Source organism: Podarcis muralis, chromosome 11 (assembly GCF_964188315.1).
Source record: "Podarcis muralis chromosome 11, rPodMur119.hap1.1, whole genome shotgun sequence".
NCBI classification, from domain to species: Eukaryota; Metazoa; Chordata; class Lepidosauria; order Squamata; family Lacertidae; genus Podarcis; species Podarcis muralis.
In genome coordinates, this window is record NC_135665.1 from 59,615,028 (window position 1) to 59,633,969 (window position 18,942).

Consider the following 18,942-nt stretch of genomic DNA (forward strand, 5'->3'; position numbering starts at 1 on the left):
ATTGCAAGTCATCATATAGATATTTAATGAATATTTGATAAGGTTTTGAAGACCTCTCTGTTTCGAAGGCATGATTTAATTTCAAGCTGCTCAATAAAAATAGATAGCTGTTTTAGACGGTTGGGTGACTTCTTTAACCCTTGTACTGCCAGTGATTTGCCAATTGTCTCAAATATCTGAAACATTTAGCTTCGTCTCTTCAGATTCTGCAACAAGAACACCACAAGTCTTCCATGCAAATGAGAAGAAGCATTCATTCAGTATGGGCAAAGTAAAAGAAGAAGAAGAAGAAGAAGAAGAAGAAGAAACTTCAGCATTTTTTTCAGTCCCATGCATTTGTGAACAATCTTTCCTCCTGTTGTATTGCAGAGTGGATGGGGAACTCAGCAGTGAAACATGTGCTAGGTTGTTGTTGTTGTTTAGTCGTTTAGTCGTGTCCGACTCTTCGTGACCCCATGGACCAGAGCACGCCAGGCACCTCTGTCCTCCACTACTTCCCGCAGTTTGGTCAGACTCATGCTGGTAACCTCGAAAACACTATCCAACGATCTCGTCCTCTGTCGCCCCCTTCTCCTTGTGCCCTCCATCTTTCCCAGCATCAGTGTCTTCTCCAGGGAGTCTTCTCTTCTCATGAGGTGGCCAAAGTACTGGAGCCTCAGCTTCACGATCTGTCCTTCCAGTGAGCACTCAGGGCTGATTTCCTTAAGAATGGATGCGTTTGATCTTCTTGCAGTCCATGGGACTCTCAAGAGTCTTCTCCAGCACCATAATTCAAAAGCATCAATTCTTCGGCGATCAGCCTTCTTGATGGTCCAGCTCTCACTTCCATACATCACTACTGGGAAAACCATGGCTTTAACTATATGGACCTTTGTTGGCAAGGTGACGTCTCTACTTCTCAAGATGCTGTCTAGGCCTGTCATTGCCCTTCTCCCAAGAAGGAGGCGTCTTTTAATTTCGTGGCTGCTGTCACCATCTGCAGTGATCATGGAGCCCAAGAAAGTAAAATCTCTCACTGCCTCCATTTCTTCCCCTTCTATTTGCCAGGAGGTGATGGGACCAGTGGCCATGATCTTCGTTTTTTTGATGTTGAGCTTCAGACCATATTTTGCGCTCTCCTCTTTCACCCTCATTAAAAGGTTCTTTAATTCCTCCTCACTTTCTGCCATCAAGGTTGTGTCATCTGCATGTCTGAGGTTGTTGATATTTCTTCCAGCAATCTTAATTCCAGCTTGGGATTCATCTAGCCCAGCCTTTTGCATGATGTATTCTGCATATAAATTAAATAAGCAGGGAGACAAAATACAGCCTTGTCGTACTCCTTTCCCAATTTTGAACCAATCAGTTGTTCCATATCCAGTTCTAACTGTAGCTTCTTGTCCCACATAGAGATTTCTCAGGAGACAGATGAGGTGATCAGGCACTCCCATTTCTTTAAGAACTTGCCATAGTTTGCTGTGGTCGACACAGTCAAAGGCTTTTGCATAGTCAATGAAGCAGAAGTAGATGTCTTTCTGGAACTCTCTAGCTTTCTCCATAATCCAGCGCATGTTTGCAATTTGGTCTCTGGTTCCTCTGCCTCTTCTAAATCCAGCTTGTATGTGCTAGGTTAAATCCCCCCAATTCTTGGTTGTCGCCAATTTGCTGTTGTTGTTTAGTCGTTTAGTCGTGTCCGACTCTTCGTGACCCATTGGACCAGAGCACGCCAGGCACTCCTGTCTTCCCCTTCCTCCCGCAGCTTGGTCAAACTCATGCTGGTAGCTTCGAGAACACTGTCCAACCATCTCGTCCTCTGTTGTCCCCTTCTCCTTGTGCCCTCCATCTTTCCCAACACCAGGGTCTTTTCCAGGGAGTCTTCTCTTCTCATGAGGTGGCCAAAGTATTGGAGCCTCAGCTTCAGGATCTGTCCTTCCAGTGAGCACTCAGGGCTGATTTCCTTCAGAATGGATAGGCTTGATCTTCTTGCGGTCCATGGGACTCTCAAGAGTCTCCTCCAGCACCATAATTAAAAAGCATCAATTCTTCGGCGATCAGCCTTCTTGATGGTCCAGCTCTCACTTCCATATATCACTACTGGGAAAACCATAGCTTTAACAATACGGACCTTTGTAGGCAAGGTGATGTCTCAGATTTTTAAGATGCCGCTTTTTAAGATGCTGTTGCCAATTACAGAAGCACAATTCTCAATTTGTTCCTGTAGCAATTTCATGACACATTGTGCAAGGAATTTCAGTTGCCACGAAGTTGCAAAATATTATGCTGCAAATGTGAATGTCCAGCCATGTATGTTTACCTGTTAATGAATTATGTTAAGGAATTACCTGCAACAATCAGAATCTAAGCATCAGTCAAATCCACCATCCTATTTTCAGGAGTAGTCTTCAAGTTGCCTTTGGGAAACCCACATAAAGGGTGTGGAGACCCTGATCATTATGTCCATAGTATTTGTTATCCAGGGATAGGATGCATATGTCTATAGAGACATGCAAATGGATTTCCAGAATGGTGTACAGTGTTCTGGATTTGGAATATAGATAAGAGTGAATGCGCTCTTTTTGGGCAAAGCAACCCTCCACCCCTTGAAGAAATATTCTTAATAGGGTTATTAATTTATTCTTAATTTATTCTTAATAGGGATCCTTTGTATCATATTTAATGGGGGGATTAACACATTTGATTAGAATGGAAGAAAGAAATTAAAGATGGGATGAATTCACAGTAGATTGGTTGCATTTTTAAAAAACATTCTAGTGCATCATATCAAAATATGCAATTTTGCAGAAAGTTATATTTAATTAGAGTATATCAAAAAGAGGAAGATCTAGTTTTTATGTAATCCATGTTGTAGTAAGAATGGATCAACTTTTGTTTTTGTGTCATTTAGATGGTTGCAATTTTTCTTATATTTCTTTATATTAAAAAAGAAGAAAGGGAGAATGCTTTTTTGTGCAAATGAATGCTGATTGGGGAACATAAGGGACAGGTCTTCTCAATGGTGGCCCCACAGTTGCCCCTTGTACAGTTCAGGGATTTATTTATTCATTGCACTCGTCACCTTTTAGCCTCTCAGAAGGGCTTACATAAACATCCAGTGGCCAGTGATGGTTTTGGTTGTTATCCCTTGAGAAAGAACACCAACTCTTCTCCTTCCCACAGCCAGATTAGATCCTGTGACAATATCTAGGCCAGGAGGAGAGGACAGTTATTCTTCAGACAGCTGCCTTCTTAGCTGTTAGAATCCTCACAGCTTTTAAACATCCCTCAAAAAATCAATAGTTTTGAGTTACTTTCAGCTGTTAATAATAATCAATTTCTGATTATTAAATGGCTATATTATTACTGGTTTTAAATCACGTAATTCCTGATGGTTTCATTGGATTTTTTATTTTTATTTTTTTAAAAAATGAACATTGAGCCGGATTGCGGGATAAATGTTTTTTAACTGCTATTTAAAATGATGGTCTTTCATTGAATTGTATTTTACTGAATATTGTAACTGCTTTTTGCTTGCTCTCCCTGCTCTGCAAGCCATATCGGGAGGGCTTTGCCCAGAAAGGCAGCCTGAAAACATGAAAATAAAATAGAATAAATAAACTGCTCAAGCCAATGCTGTTTTTTTTTAAAAAAAAATGAAATGCACAAAATGCTTTGGGACCCTGACTGCTTTCGCCTCCTAGACACCAGAGCTTTGTGATCTTCTAAACAATCACAGCTACCGACTTTGGGGATGCTCCGGGGTTGAAATCCCTGTTGCGTTCCCTTCACTTTTAGAAAATGTATCAAATGTGCTTGTGGGCAGCCAGGTGGGAGTTCATGCCTTAACTTTCTGATGGACTTCTCTGCAGTTTGCGATGATTCTTCTCCTGCCCATTGATTTCCTATCAGAAAGACTTGGCGCAATAACTGTGTGCATATATATAATAAATGATGGCTACCAAAAGGCTGAACGACGCGCGCTTTGTGAGCACTCCATGCTACCTGGGTTTTTATTGATTGCAAGGGGGCGGGTTGTGCTACAAGGGACAGCAATAAAGCTAAGAAGACAGATGAGATGCATTTTGAATGATGTGAGTAGGCAGCGACAGTCTTGTATATTCATAGTCTTGCCCTGCTGGCATCTGAGGCCTGCAGAGGGATGAATGAATGGTAGGTTCTCCACGGTGATAGAATGGACTGTACCACACCAGCTGCAGGGGTGATTGGAATTTCTGTGCATTCGGGAAAATGGTGAAATTAACTAATACAGTGGTACCTTGGTTCTCAAACTTAATCCGTTCCGGAAGTCGGTTCCAAAACCAAAGCATTCCAAAACCAAGGGGTGCTTTCCCATAGAAAGTAATGCAAAATGGATTAATCCGTTCCAGACAACCCCTAAAACAGCAATTTAACATGGATTTTACTATCTAACCGGACCATTGATCCATAAAATGCAAGCAATAAACAATATAATGCAGTCACACAATCAATCAGTAGCTGAAGTGGGTTCCACATAGTCGCAAAAACAAACCCAAAAAAAGGGCCACAAAAACGCAAAATAAATAGCAAAAACAGACAGACCTCAGCGTAACACTCAAAAGAGAAGTCTGGCACTCAAAACGGAGCACGTTCGGCTTCTGTAAAAAGTTCGCAAACTGGAACACTTCCAGGTTTGCAGTGTTTGGGTTCCAAGTTGTTTGAGAACCAAGGTACCACTGTATTTTAGTTAAGGGAAGGTAAAGGTAAAGGTAAAGGTACCCCTGCCCGTACGGGCCAGTCTTGACAGACTCTAGGGTTGTGCGCCCATCTCACTCAAGAGGCCGGGGGCCAGCGCTGTCTGCAGACACTTCCGGGTCACGTGGCCAGCGTGACATTGCTGCTCTGGCGAGCCAGAGCCGCACACGGAAACGCCGTTTACCTTCCCGCTGGTAAGCGGTCCCTATTTATCTACTTGCACCCGGGGTGCTTTCGAACTGCTAGGTTGGCAGGCGCTGGGACCGAACGACGGGAGCGCACCCCGCCGCGGGGATTCGAACCGCCAGCCATGCGATTGGCAAGTCCTAGGCGCTGAGGTTTAACCCACAGCGCCACCCGCGTCCCAAAGGGAAGGTAGACAAGTCAATAATATGCTTAACTGAATCTAAGAACATAAGAAGAATGCTTCTGAATTTGGCCAAAGGCCCATCTATTCCAACATCAGGAAACAAAGTCCTTGAAAAATAAACTATACAGTGGTACCTTGGGTTACAGACGCTTCAGGTTACAGACGCTTCAGGTTACAGACTCCGCTAACCCGGAAGGAGTACCTTGGGTTAAGTACTTTGCTTCAGGATGAGAACAGAAATTGTGTGGCCACAGCGGGAGGCCCCATTAGCTAAAGTGGTATCTCAGGTTAAGAATAGTTTCAGGTTAAGAACGGACCTCCAGAATGAATTAAGTTCTTAACCCGAGGTACCACTGTACTTGCTCTTCTCTGTGACATCTGTTGAAGGCAAGATTTCTGCATCAGTCTGTTTTTAAGGTTTTTAATTTATTATCGTTACAGTAACAATCCAAAACTATTAATAAAATGCAGAACTGGTGCTTTCCCCAATGCCATGTGATGTTTGTTCTGCTAATGCAGAAAATCCAGCGTGACAGTACCTACACTTTGGAACTCCCTGCGTAGGTGGCTTTTGGTGTTGACTCTGTCCTCTGTGAACCTTTTGCCCCTAACAGATTACCTGAGTGAATAGGGGTTGGCAGGGGTTGGGGAGAAGGTTCCTCACCTGTACTCTGGGACCTGTGTAAGTTCTCAATCCTAGAGAAATTATTCCCCCACCTCTATTTTCTGGTAGAAACTGGATTGCAAACATTCTGGCCCCCTTGTCTTCCTGACCATTTAGAACATCCATGGCTATTCCACATCATCATACCCATCAGTCAGTTGAGCCAATCAGCTCCAGAGGTTGCATAACATCACTAGTCTAGTATACAGTATTGTAGGTTACTGAAAACAGGAGGGAGAAGCATTAGGCTGAAGATTTTGTCTGCAACTTTCTTTCATTTCCAGTCTGGACAAGTTATGGATATTCATGAAATATGTATGTGTGCTGGTCACTTTATAATAATAATAATTTATTATTTATACCCTGCCCATCTGCTGGGTTTCCCCAGCCCCTCTGGGCAGCTGCCAACCAAATATTAAAAACAATACAGCATCAGACATTAAAAACTTCCCTAAACAGGGCCGCCTTCACTTGTCTTTTAAAAGTAAAATAGTTGTTTATTTCCTCGACATCTGATGGGAGGGTGTTCCACAGGGTGGGTGCCACTACCGAGAAGGCCCTCTGCCTGGCTCCCTGTAACTTCACTTCTTGCAGCGAGGGAACTGCCAGAAGGCCCTTGGTGCTGGACCTCAATATCTGGGCTGGATGATGGGGGTGGAGACGCTCCTTCAGGTATACAGGATCAAGGCTGTTTAGGACTTTAAAGGTCAGCACCAACACTTTGAATTGTGCTTGGAAACATACTGGGAGCCAATGAAGATCTTTCAGGACCAGTGTTATATGGTCTCGACGGCCACTCCCAGTCACCAGTCTAGCTGCTGCATTCTGGATTAATTGCAGTTTCCGAGTCACCTTCAAAGGCAGCCCCATGTAGAGTGCATTTCAGTAGTCCAAGTAGGAGATAACTAGAGTATGCACTGTAGGAAAACAAATGTGTACAATAACAAATATATTAACAAAGTGCAGAGCTGAGGAGGGAATATAACTCACTTCTTATCAAGGTCAAGGTGTGAGTCAGGAATTTTTTTTAAAATCTGCCATTGAGATTTTCAAAAAAACTCCATCCCTGCATAGGGCTGCACTCTGTTTTTCAGTTATTCAGAAATGCAAACTACTTGGTTTTGGTTTTTCTGAGCTGCGTATCACAGCTGCTAATCATTGACTCATCATTTCCATCTCTTTCTGTTTCCCCAGCGATGACAATGCAGTTTATCAGCCACCGGTTCCCCGACTACCATGATCCCACCATAGGTAAGTTAAACCCTCTTTCTTACACCAGCACTTTGGGCCGTGGAGCAATGAGAAATTGGGCTTCTAACTGCTGAAAAGGTTTCTCATTGATTGCATCCCCTTTATCCAAGTGACTCATTAATTAACCAATTAAATGGAAATACATTTGCATATAAATCGGCACCTGAATATCATTTTCACGTTCGAAATTCTGAAGGGAGCACAAGATTGCCTGCAGCATGATAAACCAAAGCTACTACATGTGGTTTGAAGAAATGGCTCCCTTTAGGATTTCCTTGTTGTTTAGTACATCATAAACACACTGGAACTAAAATAGCCTTGAAAAATAGGGGAAGGGGACCGTGATCATGACCATGCTAGCATATTGGTTCCCAGTGTTTTATGAACTCAACTTTTAGTTGATTAATCTGCTAATGATGCAAATGAAAAGCTATAGCCCTGGTTGAAATGATTCATGGCCATTGTGTTAGAATTAACTGCACAGTCCCTTTATGTATGAGCAGAGGCATATCTAAGCTCCCTTGCACCCTTCAAAGCCATGGGCCAGAAACTTTAAAAGCTTGCTTTTCAACACCTTTTGTGCTCCAAACCAGATTTCTCCGCAAAGGCGCCCAGCTGTCGAGGGCAGTAGAGGAGCAGTCCAGGGAGCGTGTTAGCGGATGGGCTCCTAGTCACTCTGAGCCAAAGTGGAAAGGCACAATTTTTGTGTACCTCCCAGGCCTGCGTCCTTGGCAGGGACAAACCTGGCCAACCCCTGGGTATGCTGCTGTGTGTGACTCAGACTCCATGCTCTTCCTTCTCAGCATAGACCTTCTTTTAGGGTCCTGCCAGGGAGCTGTATATAACCCAGTTAAGTAAAGCAGTTTGTTACCAACACCTGTGTGCAGCCTGAATATTGGAAAGGTTCAATAGGCAAGGCTTCCAATGTGAACTTTGTGAAACCTTCGAAAATTCAAAATGGCAGTTACTTGGCCAGGGATTTTGGGAGATGCCTAGCAGTAAAATTAGCTTTCAAGTTGGTGTTTCAGAATCCAGCGTTTTTGTGTTTATCAAGGGGAGGCAGGCATTTTAGGCCTGTGGGCACATTTGGATTGTTGAGCGAGTCCTATTGGCACCACCTGCTCTGGCAATTTCTCTCCCTCTTCCCCTCAGATTTGCTCCCCCTCAAACAGAAAAGGAGCTAGAGCACACCCATGCAAACACTTCACATTTCCTAAGGACCTATGTAAAAGTCATATCTAGAAGAAGCCTTGAAAAGCACATAGGGATTAAAGAGGAAGTTGGAAAGGGCGACTCTCTTACCACTTCCTTCTTCAGCTCTATGTACTTTTCAAATGAGAACAGGGTAAGCACACTCTCCACCTCATGCATGACCCAAGAGGCAATGGTGTGGTGCGTCAGAGACTTTGTCGGCACCAGGGGAAGACCTCAAGTACACCACTGAGCCCATGGGCTCCTTGAGGGCAACCTCTGATGTATCTACTAAGTGTGAACTGCCAGCAAAAAGGATGAAACTTCTGTATACATACCAGCTCACAGTTTGACCAACAGAAACACTGCAAGTCATTCATAAAAGACTGAATGAAACGGTTTGGAATAGTCCTTCTCTGAGTATCTGAATCTCTTTTTAAAGCCCGTTGACGTTTTAAAGCCCATTGACTTTTTAAAGCCCGTTGGCAAAAACGTTCTTTTATTTAAAGCTTGGTCAAGGTCAAGTGGGGAGGAAGCTTATAATTTTTCACGTAAACAATCTAGATCCTACACCTAAGAAAGCTGAATTTTCCAGCCTGTGTGTAATGTCAGCACTGAGAATTTAACTTCCATTCCATAACAGAAACTGTTTTTCTTTCTTTCATAAGTCATTAATTTATTCAGGCCAGGAGTTGTTGAGAGCCCCAGAGGCCCATCCCCAAGCTTCCAAATATATATTTGCAACCATAATAAGGACTAGAAACCTGCTTGTTTGTTATGATTCTCAGGAAGATGAATCCTGAGCCATTTCCCGTATTGTGTCTCCTTTCCCGCTCTGTACTCCTCTAGAAATGTGATATGTTTTTTCAGCCTTCCCCACAATGCTATCAAGGAAAGGCCAGACCAAATTGTAACCCTGTGTCTTTTGAGTCCTCTGAATTATTGGTTTGCGATTGCCGCTGCAACAGCATTCAGTGGCAACAGCAACATCGGATGTCACTGTCCATCAGGCCCTTTTGCTTGATCCCAAAGATGGTGGGCCTTGTTATAAATTCCTAGTATCACCTTTAAAAGGGAAGAGTGAGTAATGACCCCAGAGGTACCCTTCTGGATGTCCACAGGGCACATTCATCACTTTGGATTAACATTGCTGAGCATTCGGTGCTGACAGATGGCTGAGAGCAAACATTTATCTGGCTATAAAAGGAGATGGCTTTAAGAGAATGAAAGACAGAAGTTTGCTGCACTCCGTTTTCTTTGAGCTTTAACCATTTCCTCATCTTTCACACTTCAGATCTGCAGGAAAGGAAGGCTCATTGAGTGTGGGGTGGAGATTTTGCTTTTGCACTAGTTGACAGAAAAGTAGAGAGGCTAAGACAACCCCCTTAAGCTAGTTTGGGGCTCAGGACCGCAATGCCTCAAGGACCACCTCTCTCCATATGAACCTACCTGGATCCTGTGAACATCCTCTGAGGCCCTTCTTCATGTGCTCACTCCACAAGGAGTCTGGAGGGTGGCAACACAGGAATGGGCCTTTTCTGTGGTGGCTCCCCATTTGTGGAATGCTCTCGCCAGAGCATTCATTATACACCTGTCACCTTCATTATACACCTTTAGGTGCCAGGCAAAATCGTTCTGCTACAACCAGGCTTTGGGCTGATTAACATCCTATAACCTTTCAAATGTGTTTGTGGGATGGTGTGAGAGGAAGGGAGTTGTTGCTTGTGGTTGTTGTTATGTATTTTGTGCTTTCATCTTGTATTTTTGTGTTGCGAATCTCCTTGAGATCTACGGATGAAGGGCGGCATACAAATTTTAATAATAATAATAATAATAATAATAATAATAATAATAATACTGAAAATGTTTAGTTAATTGGTTAGCACAGAGTTTAAAACTTAGATTAAAACATCATTAGGGCAGCATTCATGATGCAAAGGACTCTTGATGTAAAATCATTTTAACCTGACATCTAAATTTTGGCAAGGATGTTGACTGTAGTTCCATAAAGTTGGGTCCACTAGGCTGGAGTCACAACTCTCATTGACACAAGTAATGCTTCTGGGCCATGGAGGACCAGTATTAGATCTCCCCCAGATGATCTTAGTGATCAGTTGGAACATACAGGGCAAGGTGGTCTTTAAGATACCCTGGGCCTAAGTTGTCCAGCAGCTTAGACACTGGTACAAGAACCATGAACATGACCCAGTATCAGATGGGAAGCCAGTGCAGGTTATTTAACACTACTGGTGGTTGTTCCCATCATCAGTCTAGCCTTGGCATTCTGCAGTAGCTGAAGCTTCCAGACCAGACCCCAGGGCAGCCCCACATAACGTGTATTTCAGTAGTCCAGGCTATGCATGAGTTAAATGTGATCAGGTTGTCCCTGTCAAGGAGCTGTTCTTTACTTTAGGTGACTACATGAATTTGTCCTGGGGTTAATCTCTGTGTTTGCTTCCAGATTCTGGGCTCTGCCTGCAAGTGTTCCAAATATCCCTAGGCTCTGCTTCTAGGCTCATAGCAAATTGCTGAAAAATCCTCCAGTTCCACCCTTAGATCTGATATAGGGCTCAGGCTGTCCATCCCAGCACCTGCCCAGATACCAGAATTTTGTATGAGATGACAGCCTAATCTTTAAGTGGATTCCCCACAAAGAAGAAATATGTTGACTTCTGTACATTTATTTTAGCATATTTTTTCAGATCAGTGTATTTTCTGAAAGCAATTCAGATTGGTGGTGTTTATTTATTTTTAGTTTTGCGTTGCCAAAAACATGACTAATGCTTCCATCTACTGGTCCCCAGTTGCCTGCCTGCCTGTCTGCCTGTCTCTCAAATATAACCATTGAGCCAACTCTCTGTAGCAAAACATCCGAAATTTGGGATCACAGACAAAAATCTGTGATTGGAATTATGCAAAGCAGGCTCATTTGCATAAGCTTCCTTTGCATGTTCTCTCCAATTTTGCGTGGGGTTTTGAATACTGCATTAGGGTTTATTTGCATAAATTCGGAAAAGATTGCTGGAACTCATGTTACAGTCTGAGCCACTCTTGGAGATTAGGGGTATCTATTAACCTATGTGCACCAATTCTCTCTATCTACCAATGACAGGTCCAGTTTTTCTTATGCCTGTCCCTGAGTCCTAGCCATGCCTACTCAGAAGTTAGTTCTGTTGCATTCCATAGGTGATACTGAAGTAAAGCGAGATTGCCTTACCCATCAGTGAAGGGCAATCAAATCAAGTTTTAATTATAATAATTATTATTAACATATGCCCACTCAAACACTTCAGTTTGAAGAACTGTCATCGTTTCAGGTGCCACATAATAATATGTCTTCCACATTAGTAAGAAATGGATATTTTAGCGTGGCGGCACCTGCATACCCAGACGTTTAGAAAGTTGATGCGAGTTTCAATCTGTTTTTACTCTATTGCAGGGGGTAGGCAAACTTTTCCACCAGAAGGCCAGATCACCCACCGCTCTTGACCCACTGGCTTTCGGAGCCATGGGGGGGGGGGTAGGCATCTGCGGCTTCCTATTGGCCATGGTTGCGTCCCGGAAGTCCTATCCTGCAGCCAGTAGGAAGTCATTGCGTCCCCCTCAGTCAGTCCCCGTGTGGAGCTAAACCGGTGCACCATATCCAGCCCACGGAACATAGTTTGCTGACCCCTGGTCTATTGTTATTTTAACTATCTGAAAGTCTTAAATTATTGTTATTTTTTCTTATTGACAATTTTATTATTTTATCTTATTTGTAAGCTGCTTTGTGGGTCTTTTTTTAACAATCAAGTGATGTCTAAAAGTTATGAAATGTATAAAATTGGGGGCGGGGAGAACAATGTATTTCTTGAATTTCTTTGAGGAAATGTGGTGATGTTATTCTCTTTTGGCCTATTACCCAGTAGCAACTACACTTGTTAGAGTCAACAATATTGTTAGATGGGCCATTGTTTTTACCCAAATAAGCATGTATTTTCACAACAGATTTTCAATGATGCGGCTCATTAAGAATCCCTGGCCCAACTGCATCATTTAGCAGAATCATAATTTTGAAGGAGAGGTGGTCTTGGAAGAAGAACGTTCCTTGCTTGACTTGCTAAACCATATGTGGCGACAATTCCAGAGGACATCCCTGGAAGAAAATGAAATGATTTCCATTGTACATTTCCTATTTAATAGCAATGAGGAAACAATTTCCCAGCACCGGCAGAAACAATTTTCTTCCTGAACAAATGGAGAACTAATGATTTTGCACTCAGAGCAGTTACTTGGCAATGTTGCTGGGCGTTAGTGTAGCTAGAGAGATGGGGGGAGGAGGAGGAGGAGGAGGAGGAGGGAACAAACTGGGTGGGTGCCAAGATGCTCAACAGCCATGTAACTGATCTCAAACCAAATTCATGAAAATCAGGTGGCATGCAGATTAGACAGCAAAGCAGCTAGCTAATTTTAAGCAACAATAACATGTCAGGAGGTTCTGCAAACAATAACATGTCAGGAGGTTCTTGAGAAGCACTTGGAGTCAGGGTCATGAGAAGAATGATATTGGGGGCCATCTTCAAAGACTTTTGGAATCTGAAACATGGAAATGATGTGCTCTCACTATTCCTCTGGGATGTGTTCCAGTTCTCTAGAAGCTGGAAGAATAGAGATTGCCAGAAAAGGGGGGGGGGACTGCTTTGGGAGGGGGTGAATGTTTTTATTGCTGTATTCTGTAGTGAATGTTTTTATTGCTGTATTCTGTATTTGCAGGGACATTCTGTGAGCCACCCTTTAACACAATGACACAGGGATGGATAGCCAGTGACCCTCTGGATGTTGGTAGACTGCAGCTTCCCCCATTCCTGATTATTGGCCATGCCAGATGGGACTGATGGCACCCAATGACATTTAGCGGGCACCTAGAAGAGAACAAGTTTTCTGAGTGATAGAGATGGCAGAGGAATGTGATTCAAAACAAAGCCATCCTTCAAAATGTTGACTTCTCCAAATTTTGCAATGCAGTTCTCCAGCCAAGTATTGTGTACAGAAATGTACCAGTTAAATTAATGGAAAATTAGTGAAAACAACATACACAAATGCATAATCATAGAATCATAGAATTGGAGAGTTGGAAGGGACCATGGCAGATGACCCTACAATCTCTGCTTAAAAACCTCCAAATTTGATGGACAAATTTTGTTTTGTTCACATTTAAAGAGGAACCTACATTACAGTGGTACCTTGGGTTAAGTACTTAATTCGTTCTGGAGGTCTGTTCTTCACCTGAAACTGTTCTTAACCTAAAGCACCACTTTAGCTAATGGGGCCCCCTGCTGCCACCACGCCGCCAGAGCACGATTTCTGTTCTCATCCTGAAGCAAAGTTCTTAACCTGAAGCACTATTTCTGGGTTAGCAGAGTCTGTAACCTGAAGTGTATGTAACCTGAAGCATATGTAATCCGAGGTACCACTGTATTTATACTTTCTGAACCAGTATGCAGACCAAAATATAGCCCCTCTTAGAAATTTGCATTGGTCCGAATTTTGCACTGCAATTCTGCAGTAATATGTACAAAAATTAATAGGCTAGGGTAAAGCATGCATAAAATGCATGTGTTTGTGAAAAGAACATACAAAGATGCATTATATTTGAGGAAATTGTTTTGCAAAAATGTGCATATTAATTTAACATGCAAACATGTAATTAGCACTAAAATGCTGGTGAGCTTTCAGTGAGTCATCCAAATGGATGTGCAAATGTTGGTAAAGGCAGGGGGAAATGAGAAGTAGATAGAAGCAGAAAACCCCATCCCTACTTCTAAATAAACATTTATGCGATTGCTCTGGCAATGAATGGGGGGAAATGCACATTACTGTTAGGATCGAACAAAGTGGAGTGTTTTGTCCTTGTGAACCAGCTCATCCTCTCTCCTCTGCCCGGATAATTGTCCTGAATTATCAATGCAACGTCACCTTTTGACAACAGGGAAATATTTGTGGAAACAATAGAGGAGGCTTTGCACATCCTTGCACTCTCTCTCTCTTCTTTGTGCAGCTCTCTATCTTCCTCTCTCCCTTTCCAGACTCACTTCCAATACCACTACTCCAAGGTTAGGGGTTAATTGGTAACTTTCCTTTGGGGCACTTAGCCAGTCCCTCTTGGCTCAGAAATACAATTGCATGTCAGCACTGATCACTCATGCCTGAAGAGCTTAAGGAAAGGGAAAGCTAGTGGAGCGCAAGAGATACACACCATCAAGTGTCACCGTTAATCACAGGCACCAAGCTTTTTAATGCACAGGGTATTTTACATCAGTCGGCGCACTGCACACCTTCAAGGCGTACCTATGCAATTGCAAACATGAAGCATTCCAGTATTTCCCATTCTCCTCTCACATGCATCGGCCCTGCATGCCTTTTCCTCAGATAAGGCTGTAGACATCACCTTGCTGGATCTGTCCAAATGCCCAGGATCCTGCTTCCAGAAGTGGCTGGCAAAATATGTTCCTGGCAAGCCCAATTATGCACAAAACTCTGTCAATACAAATTCTGTGCCAACTTGTAAAGGTAAAGGGTAAAGGGACCCCTGATCGTTAGGTCCAGTCGTGGACGACTCTGGGGTTGTGGCACTCATCTCGCTTTAGTGGCCGAGGAAGCCAGCGTACAGCTTCTGGGTCATGCGGCCAGCATGGCTAAGCCCCTTCTGGTGAACCAGAGCAGCGCACAGAAATGCCGTTTACCTTCCCACCGGAGCGGTACCTATTTATCTACTTGCACTTCATGCTTTCAAACTGCTAGGTTGGCAGGAGCAGGGACCAAGCAATGGGAGCTCACCCCATCACGGGGATTCAAACCGCGACCTTCTGATCGGCAAGTCCTAGGCTCTGTGGTTTAACCCACAGCACCATCCATGTCCCTTCTGCCAACTTATAAATGCCTGCTAAAAAGCTTTTCTATTCTGCCAGGCCTACTGTATATAGGCAATGAAGAGTACATCTCCAACAATGGCTTATTGATGCTTGTTTTAAAGCTTTGTTTACTTTTAATTTTTTAGTGGTTTTTTATTGTATGTTTTTTTATCTTTACATGTTGTAGATGCATACATTCATAATTTTATTTGTATGTTGCCTTTCCATAGTTCAAGCCATGCTCAAGATGGCTTACAATATGGAAAATATATATATATAATTACAAACGTAACCAAAATAGTGATAAACAATAAATTAAACATCAAAAAGTACATAACCAATTAAACAATTTCCAATAAAGATACAAAAATTAATACCCATAATAGCAACAACCCCACCCCCACCCAATGAAAACCCACAAACAATTCCCCAACCCAAGAGTCTGTTCAGCAGCCTCAGCTTTTGTAGTTGGAGTCAGTCCGGGGACTCCCTCTCAGTAGAAAAAGGTCTGCAAGGCAAGGAGCAGGTCTTCCAGAACTCACTACCAAGATATAAACTTCTTAGTTATGTTTTGTGATTTAACTGTATATAAATACTTTTATAAATAAATGCTAATAAATCTAAGGTGTATGAAGCATGAAGGTGCTATGGGTGTACCATTCTGTTGGTTTTCCGTAGCATAACATCTGGGGACGTAGTGCCTCTGAACACGGAGAATCCATTAAACTGTCACCAAAGGAAAGTGGCCTGCAGCCCAACCATCTTGGACAGTGGAGCCATCAGGAAGAGCAATGGAGACCCTTAGGCAGGAGATTCAGCTACCCAAGAATTCTCAAGCCAAAGAAAGTTGCTTTAGAATAATCTGCAAGCGTTTTCTAACAGTTAGGAGATCCTCAGGAAAAAAGAGAGAGCAACCAATTGCCCTGCTTGCTGAGAGATGCTGGCAACAAGAAAAGGAGAGAGGGCAGATGTGTAGACAAGTTCCGGTGGTACCGGGTGCAAAGTTTTTTTGTCACACCCCTGACCTACATTGCAATTTTTGGGTACGTTGCCCAAAGTTGTTGAGCTTATTTTAAGGTAGGGTTGTCCACAAAACAGATATGCCCACAGATAGCACAAATCTGACCAACGATCACATAAAACTAGGTCAGCACCGCCAGCCAGGGGTGCTAGCGCCAACCACAGACCATGAAAATCTGACTGCTGATTGCATAAAAGTGCCCACCGGGGATCCGAACGCTGCCTGCTGGGGGGAGGGGGGGTTCCAGGCTGATCGCCCAGCATATTTGCGTGATCAGCGGGTGGATTTTCACAACGACAATTGTGCCAATTGTGAAAAACACCCGCTGGGGTGCGCGCGTGCCACCACGCCAATCCGTCCAGGGGAATTTTGTCACCACCCCTAGGCATGACACCCGGGGCGAACCGCACCCCTGCACCCTCCTTGCGACACCCCTGAGAGAGGGTTGTGACTTTTTCTCCCCTGCCTGTGTGCTATCTGGAGGCATCTGACTGGACACAAAATTCTGCACTTGACTGCCACTTGACCTGGTCCAGCAGGCCACTTCTTGTATCATGTTCTTACCCAGAAAGGTTTTTAGAAAGTGATCCTTGTCATAGTTGCTGCTGGGAGCACCCATGTTGTCTCCCTACTGCTATAGAATCTTGTGGAGTTATTTGTTGTTCACACACACACACACACACACACACACACACACACACACACAAACACAGCCCTTTGATGCATACGGCACCTTACAGTAACAGAAGCAAGTTAAAGGTCCCTTGTCTGTGGGGGCTTCCAAACTAATTTCAACAGAAGAGAAGACAAGGGAGAATGCGGAGGGAGGAGGGGAAGGAATACGAAAGTGCTGAAGGAAACTGGGTGAGAATATGTGAAAATAAATTGCCACGTTGCCAGGCTCTGTTTCTGTGAGAACTAAAGAACTGAGCCAAAGTATTTTGATTCTGAATGATGAAAGCATTGCAAAAAAGAAAGAAAGAGAGGAAGAAGGAAAATTTATATTAGGCAAAACCGCATACAAGAAACGGTGTACAGTGGTACCTCAGGTTACATACGCTTCAGACTCTGCTAACCCAGAAATAGTACCTCGGGTTAAGAACTTTGCTTCAGGATGAGAATGGCAGCAGCAGGAGGCCCCATTAGCTAAAGTGGTGTTTCAGGTTAAGAACAGTTTCAGGTTAAGAACAGACCTCTGGAACAAATTAAGTACTTAACCCGAGGTACCACTGTATTAGGGAAGCAATTGCAAGCCAAAGCTATGTACTTCCTCCTCTGACCCATCCCCAAACTCGGCCCTCCAGATGTTTTGGGACTATAATTCCCATATCCCTGACCACTGGTCATGTTAGCTAGGGATGGTATGAGTTGTAGTCCCAAAACATCTAGAGGGCCAAGTTTGGGGATGCCTGTTGTAGAATAAGGACTCAATGCAACAGGCATCCCCAAACTCGGCCCTCCAGATGTTTTGGGACTACAATTCCCATCATCCCTGACCACTGGTCCTGTTAGCTAAGGATGATGGGAGTTGTAGTCCCAAACCATCTGGAGGACCGAGTGTGGGGATGCCTGCCATACAATGACTTTGAATTGATACAGAAGAAGAAGAAGAAGAAGAAGAAGAAGAAGAAGAAGAAGAAGAAGAAGAAGAAGAAGAAGAAGAAGAAGAAGAAGAAGAAGAGTATTAGTAGTATTAGTAGTAGTAGTAGTTTGGATTTGATATCCCACCTTTCACTCCCTTTAAGGAGTCTCAAAGCGGCTAACATTCTCCTTTCCCTTCCTCCCCCACAACAAACACTCTGTGAGGTGAGCGGGGCTGAGAGACTTCAGAGAAGTGTGACTGGCCCAAGGTCACCCAGCAGCTGCATGTGGAGGAGCGGAGATGTGAACCCGGTTCCCCAGATTACGAGACTACCGCTCTTAACCACTACACTACACTGGCTCTCGACAGGCCACAACTTTATTGATTACAGATGAAAGAGGTTTGGATAATCTTTAACTTCTGGCCCACTTGCCGGAAGTGGCACCATGGGTCAATCTGACAGCAGGGTTTCCTAAAACTTACATTAAATAGGGGGACCCCTGCAGAGATCTGTTGCCTGGGGCATGCTATCAGTCTCGGGCCCCAACAGGGCATATGGACATAGGCAACTCGTCGAGGTAGAAACAGGTAAAGAGTCCAGGTCTAGGATGCTTAAATGAACCAGGAGCAAACCTGGGGGAAGCCTACCTGCTCTGTCAGTCCTGCCCCCAAGGTCAGCCCCGAATGGCCAATAAGGCAGGCAGGCTTGGATCTGGCACCTAATAGAAAAAAGTTAAAGGGACCCCTGACCATTAAGTCCAGTCGTGACTGACTCTGGGGTTGTGGTGCTCATCTCGCTTTATTGGCCGAGGGAGCCGGTGTACAGCTTCCAGGTCATGTGGCCAGGATAACTAAGCCACTTCTGGCAAACCAGAGGAGCGCACGGAAATGCCGTTTACCTTCCCGCCAGAGCAGTACCTATTTATCTACTTGCACTTTGACATGCTTTCGAACTGCTAGGTTGGCAGAAGCAGGGACCGAGCAACAGGAGCTCACCCCATCGCGGGGATTCGAACCGCTGACCTTCTGACCAGCAAGTCCTAGGCTCTGTGGTTTAACCCACAGCATCACCCGCGTCCCTATCTAATAAATAGAGGGTGCATTATGCCCACTCTGCCTGCTCAGGTAGGACTCCAATCCCTGGGACTCCCTTGTCAGGTCCCTAGGAAGCCTTCACCATCCCACAATGCCACCACACTTAGGCGGTGAGTGATCTTGCACTAAAACAATGGTGAATTTTCAGGAGGCCTTTTCGGGGAAATA

The 18,942-nt window shown here is 43.9% G+C and overlaps 1 protein-coding gene across 1 annotated transcript in view; it reads left to right on the forward strand.

The window, feature by feature from the left end:
• Positions 1-18,942, forward strand: part of RIT2 (Ras like without CAAX 2) — a 178,233-nt gene that overhangs the window by 62,339 nt on the left and 96,952 nt on the right. Inside the window, exon 2 of the mRNA XM_077936519.1 lies at positions 6,939-6,995. Coding sequence (XP_077792645.1) covers positions 6,939-6,995 — 57 coding nt within the window. The remainder of the gene's footprint in view (positions 1-6,938; positions 6,996-18,942) is intronic.